We start from the raw sequence: 10217 nt of genomic DNA on the forward strand, positions 1-10217 counted from the left end.
CATGTAAACAAAGCGACTTCACATCAACCTTTTCTGTCAGTGATGCTACAAAGCTCGCTCGCAGGCAATAGCGTAGCCTTGGATTCAGCGCTGAGATTCTCCAGTCTCCGTCCTTGAAAAAAAGCAATGATGAGTAAAAGAAAGGAGAGAATGTCTCTAAACCATCCACCCCCAGACGTGCAGAGAAGGTGGGTGTGTGGAGCAATAGTCCTCTCTCTGCATCGCAGTCAAAGGCACAAGGAACAAATCTGCTCTTCCACAGGCAATGAATGTTATGATATCTCCTGCAGTGGATAATGCAATCTTTTCAAGGCCCCGGGCTCCGGCAGGAATAAACTTGTTGAAACACAATATTTTGGAGGTAGACGTTCGGTAGCGGGAGTCAATTCAAACAGCTTAATATCAGATATTATAAGACAAGTGGAATCCGATGTGATGGTAAAAAAGTAATGAACGATATCTTCATTCAAGTGACCTCAGACAATGTCTAATGCATCCCCACAGGGACATCAGATCTGTACATACAGCAGACAAGGCGGGATTACAGTGAACACTCATGAATAGTTGCATGAGCGTGTTTATTTTTAATTAAACACCTGAAATAAATACATGCGTATTGCCCAAAAAAAACAACAACTGACTTGTCTTCTCTAGCCCTACACCAACTGCGAGTATTTTAGCACAACGATATGACAGAAGCACATAAGAATAATGGCACGTTGTTGCTAAGAGACCACCTGTTCAGATCTCCCACATGATACTGTGGTGAAACTGTAGTTCTCCCATCATCATCAGCATATCATTCATTTGAGTGGAGTTAATGTCACGACAATGTTGCAACCGAGAGAGAAGCCCTTTATATAACATGACATCTTCTAGTCACAAACACTGCGTTTCATGTGAAGGCTGCGTTACTGCAGCAGTTTCGCACTCAGCTCTAATGACAATCTCATACCAGGAGAGCACGGCAAATCACACCTGATCCGTTTAACATCAAACAGCAATTTTGCCTTTGTCATAACAGCCATTTGAGAAAATGCTATCCTTTTTCTTTTTTTTTCCCCCCTTCCCTGTTGACAGTCAGGGAGTGGTGCTGCTGCATGGGAAAATGAGCGCTGTCCTCAGGGTTGGTAGAGGTGTGCCACACCCTTCGATTCTCTTACCTGTCAGGGTGTGTTCAAAAAGCGTGATGCACGCATCAGGCACAGAACGCACTTCCTATGACAACATTTCTAGACGGATACAGGACAAAACGGCTATTGTTTTAAGGCAGTGTTTATCTCTTTTGCCTCCATGCTGCATATTATAGCCTTTCAGGCTGAAACCAACACTGTTTTGAAGGTTTTGTAACTAATTAACTTAACATGCACCAGTACTTGTTTTTTTAGATTCCAGTCTGACTAATCTGTTTGTTCACTTCATCGTGTGTTACCAACCCCCCCCCCCCCGCCCCCGAGCAAGTCAGTGCTCAGACTTCATCCACTGGCATGCTAAGAGGCTTGACCCGGGCCACCACCGCTTGCAGACACCTGGTGACATGACCAGCTGGCGGAGATGACAGGGGTGCAGGCATAGACGCACTCAAACACGTAAGCAGAGTGTCAGTCTGATCCGTTCCTCCCTATCAGGGAGGCAATAGATACCGACTGCTGTCTGTAGAAGTGCCTGATATGTGAAGAAGGTAAGTGACTCACAGAGGATTGCTGGGTTTACAGGGTTGACTCCCCTGTTGACTAACATAAAATGATTTAAAAAAAAAAAAAAAAAAAAAGCAAGGTGTGCCTTTGGCCTTTGCCAAAGGCCCAACACTCGCAGTGAGAATCAGAATCACCAGTCTCGCCCTCACTGCGCCTACAGCTCCAGCCCTGTTAAACACACACACTCAACTGGGCTAACATGAGTCACAGCAGCGCGGTTACCCCCTCTTCTCCCCTGCGATTACTCAGTATCTACCCAGCTGCTGCCGCCGCCGTATGTCTTTACATTTCCTCTTCCTCAGGAGAGGTTTGCTTGCATAGAAAGCGGACCAACACAATTACTGCCGACGAAGGCCATTCAAATGTGCGTGGCGCAAGAGAAAGGGGAAGGGCTGCAGCAGGCAGACAGGGCTGTGTGAGCTAAAATAATTATTTTCCTTATCCAAAGCTGGCGGCTGGAGTTTTTCCAGCACTCAAACAGTGCAAACAATTGGGGCGACGAAAAGGTAAAAATCTGCGTGGTGAAGATTACAAATTGAAGGTTCAACAATGAATCCAATTCAGCAGTACAGGAAGGCAAATTACATCACCGAGCCTCACTGTCTGAGCCACGGACCACCGGGGTGAAATAACACACATTTTCTGTTTACATTCAGACCATCATTTTTATTACTTTCATTTAATTTGAATAGAACAAACTGCAGTTTCACTGTACCCTGAGTGTAGCTGACAATCTCACAAAAATAAAGTGGACAGGCAGCATTTCAGTCTGATTTTGAATCTATCCATCAACCCATCTATGTTACTCCCGCTAGACTTTTTATTGTAGGGAGGTGTAGTAAAAAAACTCTCAGTTTTTTGGGGTGAAATACAAATGATTTAAACTCTGGGCCCTGAAACTAACAAACACATGAATAAACTTCAAAAACACATTCCAATTAATAAGCTGTCCAAAGACCAATCATTGTGACTTCATTAATGAATGAAAAGCAGCTGGAAAAGAAACCATAATGATTTCCATCAATCTCATACAGATGAGTCAAACTGAATTGCTTTGCTTGGATATTAAAGCTCTAACAAACGTTTCTCTGCTGGCCAGCATAGGATGGCATCATCAGAGCCAGAGAAGCAGTGACTATAGATAAAACTCTGTATGACCTCAAAGCCACTGGGTCAGATCCCCGGTGTGGAAAAAGGGACTCTCTCTCTCCACTCCACTGCCCGTCAGCCTCCGTGGCTGTCAGGTCTCTGACACGGTGCCTTTGCCCCTGAGACAGAACATCACTGCTGGGCGAGCACTGGAATACACAACTCCATCTGCAAAGGGTGATCCCCGGGGGATTTCAGATTCAGACACTTATATAGCATCCATGCTGGAAAAACCCACATTAAGCGGGTCTAAACGCCAACAGTGCATCACAGAAAGACGTGTGGCCAGCGTGGTGGCTGCATAGAAGCTGAAATATGTCATTCAATTATTGACTCTGGCAGAACCGAGCTCACCTGTACAACCAGCAAATCATCCATGACAGTCGGCTATAGGGCGTGGGTACAGCTGAAAGAGGAGTAACTCTTACAACGTGTAAATGATCACAAGAATCTAAAAGGGAACAATTTCAGTGAGCTTGAGATGTCCACTATGGAGGTATACAACTTGAAAATGCTATCATTCAATCAGTGGTTGAAACATAAGAACCATAGTGAACCAAAGTCTGCAAAAGGTTTCAATCGATTTCAGAGCCATTTGTTTTAAAACATCTGATTCAAGTGAAGATATTTATCAACAACAGGGCTGGAGATGTGTTGCTCGATCCATTTTATAAAGGAAAAGGTGAAATAAAAAACAGGACACAAAATCTGTAATCCCTGAAAGGGGATTTTGATACGTGCTTCCTCACGCTTTTCTTTTGCAATCGATAAGTTGACACACGTTGTGAGGAAGAACAGGTTTGAACTCCCCGTTGGAGCAAATGTTTACTTGTTGCAACAGGGCAGCTCAGCCCTCTTCAAACACACTCCTGGAATGCAGAATGTTCCTGTTCCTGCAAACTGCATGAGATCCTGCATTACCATCAGCTTTGTAGGTGGACTACAATAAGCTGAAGGAATGCGCAAGGTGTTGCATTAATTACCCTCAGAAAATCTGGTTTATGCGTAAAACTGTGGAGGTGGAAGAAAGAACAATTTGGGCAAGTGACCAAAAGAGAGCAGGGGAAAAAAAACAAAAAAAAACACCAACTGCGCGTTTGCGCCTCTCCCTAAAGAGATTAGTAGAGAAACTGCGCTTTTAACGCACTGCGATCACTAGATTAAAAAAAACTAAAAAAACAAAACTATGTAGATGTAGAATAGAGATGTTTCCGCGTATCATCATTCACCCCAACTTTAATAATGAGTTCAACCTCACCTTATAGACATTTTCCGTGAAGCGGTGAACCTCGTCGGTGCGAGACATGGTGAAATCTTCAGCCAGGACCATAAACGTTTTTTTTCCTTTAACCGTGTATCCACGGAAAAACAAAAATAATAAGAAATTAGGGGGAGGTGGAAAAAATACGCGAGTTTGAGCAGAGAATGGACGGAGGAGGCGTCCGTGAAGAGTAACGCTGCTGCGCTCCTGAAAGACACTGAACTCAACACACCTTCTCTCCCTGCACAGCTGACAGCCCGTGCTGCCTTCACGGACCGCTCCGTGGCTCAGACCTTTCCACAGCACGCCGAAACCTATTCACACATGTACTTAAAAACAATACTTGCTGCAATTATTTGTTTTTACACATATTTATTTTAATAGATATACAACTGACCTTTTAAAGTGACCGTGTATTGTTAAAAATGTAAAATTTACGTGGATCGTGAGAAAATGATAAATCATTGCATTTAAGCGATCTCCAATTAGAAATGTTGTCAAAAGCTGTTGAAATATGTATTATCTTGTTAATGTAACGTGAAGAGCAATATGTGCTCACCACTTCGGAGCGCAAACATAAAATAAAATCTCTTCCTACGGTCTTTGAACGCATCCACGGATTTGGGGCTTCCTTCCTCTATCAGCATTATTCCAACACTTTGCATGAGTAAAAATTATCTTTAGGATTGAATTTGATTCCTGTTTTACTTTTGTCTTTGTAAATGCATACCTTCTTGCGTATTACTTTTTCCCACCAATAATACTTGCACAACCAAAATATTCAACCCATTAGGACATTCCCAGTAAAACGTAAGGGCCATCTTGATATCTTGCTTTAAGGCTGAATGAGCTGTTTTAGAACAGGAAATGAAACCTGTTTAATGTTATTTCCTCATCTATCATTTGGACAAAGAATTATTGTTCTCACCAAATGACGCACTGCTGTGATTTCCCTACCTGTAACTTGATGAGACCACTGCAGCTTATTTGACTGCGATAAAAGTACCTTGAGTGTAACATGTGGACCTGGACTTTGGGACTCTGTAAGTCCAGTTGCTTGTTAAGACATACTATAATTGATGTCACTCATAATTGGTTTTATTTTCACTGATAATCTCATTTCCTGGAGTAGGATTATTCATGTGTTTCACCTTCCTTTAATACATTTTCCACATTTCAGCCACTTAAGCTTTTTTTTTTTCTTCTGTCAATCAGCAAACACTTGGCTGATGTAATGTGAATGAAGACACCTGTTATGTGTGGTGTGGGGTAGGAAAGAAAAACAAGCAAAGAGTGCCCCCTTCTGGACAAAGACGGTCGTACAATTAGGAGGTTGAAGGGGGGAGAAAAAAAAAACGAGTACAGGTAAGTCATGACATGTTTTCATTTTATTGTTACTACAAAAAGAAGAAAAAGATAAATATGTTTGTGAAATAAAAGCCAGGGAAGCACACTGTTCCCACAGCTCAATTTAATATGCAAAACAGCCTAAATTAATGGTAAAACATCTAAAAATCCATTATCTTCGTCTGGTAGGCCTCGGCACGGCAACACTGTAACACTGCTCGACTGACTCAGGAAAGACACAGAGTAATAGAACATTTCACTTCATGTACGTACTTCAGGGGCACATCGAACCAGAGTACAGATAGTGCTGATCCCGTAAAGATGTGTTGAGGAGCACTGATGTGTGCAGGTTCCACGCTCTCATATCAAAATTCAGATTCATCCGGAGCGCAGCGTGAGATTTCAAGCACAGAATCAGCGCGTCAGGCTGCCAGCATCTCTCTGTCTGGCTTGTTTTTCGCCGCTCTCCTCTCTGGAAAACACAAACTCAAGATGAAACAAACATCAGCGGTGTGCCATCGAATACACACGTGTCAGTTTGAGCGAGGGACGGTTTTGTGGTGTGAAATAATAAAAGAAAATATCGGTACCTGGTTCAGCTTTAGCTGCTTCTGGGACCTCTGGAATTGGCTCAGCTGGGACCTCTGGAAGTGCTACATCGTCTCCCTGTTGCAGTACAAGTGACAGAAATAACAGGTATTACACAAGCCAACCAAGGGCCGCATAAATATATCTTGGGAGTGAGCGCAAAACACATACTTAGATCTCTGAATGCGAGCATTGTGGAGTTGCAAAGCTTCAGCATTCACAGAGAGTATCAATAATAATTCAATGCCTGAACAACATGTGTTTTAGAAGAGGGAAAGCAAAACAGGGCCCACATGCTGCATTTCAGAATCTGATGGAGAAAAAGCAGGCGGCACAGTGGAAGTGCAGTTGGCAATCTGTCCTCACAGCAACACAATCCACGGTTGAATTCCGCCTTGCCAGACACTGTAGTAGATGTTCATGCTTGTATGAAATTGTCTGTTTCCCTATATTTGCCCTGTGATGGGCCGGCAGCCTGTCGTAGTATAACCTGTGTTTCACCCAGTGATCCGGGGATCAGCTTCAGCGCCCTGTGACCCTACCGTGGATATTGCAGTATGGAGGGTGGATGAGTGACAAGAAAATCTCCACATTGGCTTTTCCCAGCAGTAAATAATAAATCAACTTCAACTGTTTTATCAGATTTTTCTGTAGACGGGATTCTACAACAAACTATTACCCATCACAATATTGGATTTGTTTTGTAAAACCAGAGGAAACCAAGTGTCTGTCTTGAAGTGTGAAAAGTAGCAATTTGCATAGTCTGATAAGACTTTTGAGAGTATGTCATTAAAAACAGTAATTACATCACAAAAGAAACAGAATCAGCGAGGTCTTAATCACTATGAATCAACTAAATTCAGAACTACAATTGGTTTAGTTACAGCCTCCCTGGGATAGATTGCAATCACGCTGGGGTCTCATTCAAAATTCTTCCACCTTCACTCGGATTACTCCGCCTCCTTGAGAAACACATTACACAAGTCTGAGGTCAAAGTGGCAGCATGCAGTTTTGGTATGATATCCACACATGACTCAGCTCTGAATCATAGCTTTAACCACAGCCCTCCTCCAGCGTGGGCACTAAGTGGCCCCATATCTAAAGACTGTGGTTACACTTCAGACTGTAACTGCAGATGCTCAACAGGGTGTCGCAGCAAAATCGCATGCAAACACTCGCTGCGACCAGCGAAGGGTTAAAGGCACAGCCCTGCACGCACCTGAGTGATAGCTTCCAGCTCGGCTAATACGGCGTCCTCGTCCTCCTGCGTCAGGGATCCGGCCAACATTTCATCTATTTGCTGCAAAGGCAAAGATTTAAAAAAAAAAAAAAAGTTTAAAATCGTTTTAATTTCTCCGTTCCCATCAGACACATCATTAGACAAATTATTCATTAAATAAACAACATTTTCTTCAAATGTTTAGTTCTTGGGACAGTTTTTGTGATGAATTTTTCTCAAAAAAACACTGGTTGAAATACACAATCAGGAGGGAAATTTGAAGACTTTTATTCAAGCTTGTTTAACTGACACGGGAGACATTTACCCTTTGATATTCTATCGCCTCTTGGGTCTCATCCAGGATTCTCTCCACGTCTTCGATGGACATGATCTATCACAAACAAGGAAGAGAGCTCACATTACTTATGGAAAGTAATTGTTTCCCTTTTTCTTTTTTTTTGGTGAGAGAAACGCCACCATCCTTGCTGGATCATAAATTGCAGAGGCAAGACGTACACACTGTATCCGAGGGTGTGCAGCAGTCACACCACTGTAGTCGAGGCTTTTCTTGTTAATCCTTTAATCTTCAAACAATGTGCACAGGCTTTGCTCGCACAAGCCACAAGGCTTTGAGCATGCTTTCCTCAGTCCTCACCCAAAGATCATACTGAGGAAAGCATGCTCATCGCGAGAAAACTTGACCATCTTTTCAAAGTACATCCGCGCACATTTAAAGCTTAATAGATCACTTATGGAATGGAACGCATCAATATTTACCTCATGCATACTTTTCAGGCAATCATTGCCAACCTTGAGTCCCTCGATGACTTTCATCTCAATTTGCATGAACTCAATATCCTGAACCTGTTGGAACATATTAGCATGTGAATAAATTCAGCAGAAACGTTAAAGGCAAAACAAACAGGAAAAGGAGATGGAATACACTGAACGGTGATGAAATACAACCATCTGTTCATAGAATGTTAGACAGTGGACAGCGAGTCATCTCCCCATTGCTTGATTGGTTGTTCAATTCCCCATATTACCCTGTCCATGTGTTAAAGTGCCCTTGAGCAAGGCACTGAACCCTAAACTACTACTGGTGTGCAGGCAGTTTAGGTGTGAATTAAATGGAGAATGTTCAAGCAGTAAAAAAATGCACTAAAGAAGTAACATGCATCTCAATTTTAAAGTTATGATAAAAACGTAATGGAAACTGTGATGAATGCACAGAGTGAGAGGTTGTGAAAACATTCCAACCGAATACCTGCATTGATCAGTCACAATTACTTTCCAGAACAGGCACCAAGTCTACAATCTGCTAAGTCATCACAGACATTCAACCAAACATAAATACAATGTTTTTGTCAAAATGTCCAGTATATCCTAATCATTACATTTATTTGAGCATAAAAGGAAATCTTAAACTTACCATGCGCTCAAGGTTTGAGATTTGATTTTCAGTCTTGTCTAGAAGCTGATCCTGGTATCGTTTCTTCTTGAGGAGCAACAGCGCTTTCCTGGCAAAACAAAAATAAATATTTACAACAAGGAGAAGGTTTTCACTGAACGCAAACACACACAGAGTTGAACCCACACAATTTAATTCAATAAAACCTAATATCTGAGTCTGTAGCTTGGAAGATTGTATGCCGCGTTTAGGGTTGGGCCTAATACCATCTCAGGTTTACCTGTAGAAATGAAACCTCCAGGCCCCTGAGGTCCTCAGAGTCAGAAGAAACAAGGTGAAGCAGCTTTTAGTTCCTATGCTCCTCAAATAAACAATAATAAACAAACTCCCTGAACACCTGAGGACTGCTGACACTGTTATTTTTTCTATTATTAATATTCAGGCCTTAAAGCAAAATTATTTGCAAAAGCTTTCTATTCAGCAATAGTTTACTGATTTTATTATCAAGATATAAAAAATTTTTTTTGTATGCCTATCTTAATTGCTTTGTTTAAATGCATTTCCCTTATTTTCTTTGTAGAGCACTGCGTATTGCCTTGTGTATGAATGCCTTGCCTTTCACTATGCCAATCAAATCAGTTCCTGATGTGATTTTTTTTTTTTCTTTTACTGACATTTATTATTGTTATTGGTCTGAACTCACTGTTTTTTGCCATCTTTTAGCAGCTGCTTTGCCAGCAGTCTCTCTTTCACCAGCTGTACGGTGATTCTCTTCTGGTACTGCTTCAGCCTGTCCCTTTGTTGCTTCAGTTGCTGCAAAAAAAGAACAGATTGCATTTGTTTACTAACTGAAAATAAACATAGAAACGTTTAGCAGCAAACCTTATCTTTAAAAATAGAAGGGAAATTGTGCACACAAGTAAATACAACTCAGAGATACTTTAATGAGATAGTTTTTAGACGCATAACGTGTGGAATGGTGAAAACAAAGAGCAGCCTGGAGCTAACACGGCTCACATTAATCCATTAATTTACAGCGAACGGTCCACTGATGCTAACCGCTAACAGCTCACCAAAACTGCTTTATCTTGCTCCGTGACTCTAGAAGGGCGACTCTTTCTCCCAAAGACATTTCCCATTATTTAGCCACATCCCCGCCACGTCCCTCTCCGTCAACATACGATGTCCTATTTTTTACTGGACATTTTTTCTTGTAATAACCAACAGCCTCTTGCGGCTAGCAGGCTAAGTGGCTACACCATCATGTCAACAGTACTTCCGCGTTTTCTACGGCAAGCCAGGTGGGATATAAAAATCAAAGCACTTTATGAGCTACAATGTTTTCTTAGCAGTATACAATTATTAATATAATATTTATTTGATGTTATACATAACATTTTCTGTTGTGGAAATAAAACACAATACAAATATAAACAACAGGCGTGACTATTGCATCGTTCTCTATCACCTTCTTTGTTACAGTGATAGTATCACCGTAACAATGAATCAATAAAACATATTTTTTTGCTTAATATTACTGAAGT

The 10217-nt window shown here is 41.6% G+C and overlaps 2 protein-coding genes across 4 annotated transcripts in view; both read right to left on the minus strand.

The window, feature by feature from the left end:
• LOC308125035 (BAR/IMD domain-containing adapter protein 2-like) overlaps positions 1-4371 on the minus strand; it is a 53078-nt gene extending 48707 nt beyond the window's left edge. For 2 of the 3 annotated variants that reach the window (XR_013936353.1, XM_080488498.1), the window contains exon 1: positions 4105-4371. Coding sequence is in view for 2 of the 3 variants with exons in the window: in XM_080488498.1 (XP_080344624.1) it covers positions 4105-4176 (72 nt within the window). In the remaining variant the exon portion in view is untranslated. The remainder of the gene's footprint in view (positions 1-4104) is intronic. The other variant, XM_080488497.1, reaches the window with a different exon arrangement.
• Positions 4372-5475: 1104 nt separating this feature from the next.
• Positions 5476-9972, minus strand: LOC308124244 (charged multivesicular body protein 6-like). The gene is made up of 8 exons (XM_080487160.1): positions 9747-9972; positions 9377-9486; positions 8695-8782; positions 8040-8126; positions 7588-7653; positions 7263-7343; positions 6045-6120; positions 5476-5926 (listed from the first exon to the last, which is right to left on the minus strand). The coding sequence occupies exons 1-8, from the start codon at positions 9810-9812 to the stop codon at positions 5877-5879; spliced, it is 624 nt and encodes a 207-aa protein (XP_080343286.1). The 5' UTR covers positions 9813-9972; the 3' UTR covers positions 5476-5876.
• Positions 9973-10217: the final 245 nt, after the last annotated feature.

This window comes from Lipophrys pholis (genome assembly GCF_963383615.2).
Source record: "Lipophrys pholis genome assembly, chromosome: 19".
NCBI classification, from domain to species: Eukaryota; Metazoa; Chordata; class Actinopteri; order Blenniiformes; family Blenniidae; genus Lipophrys; species Lipophrys pholis.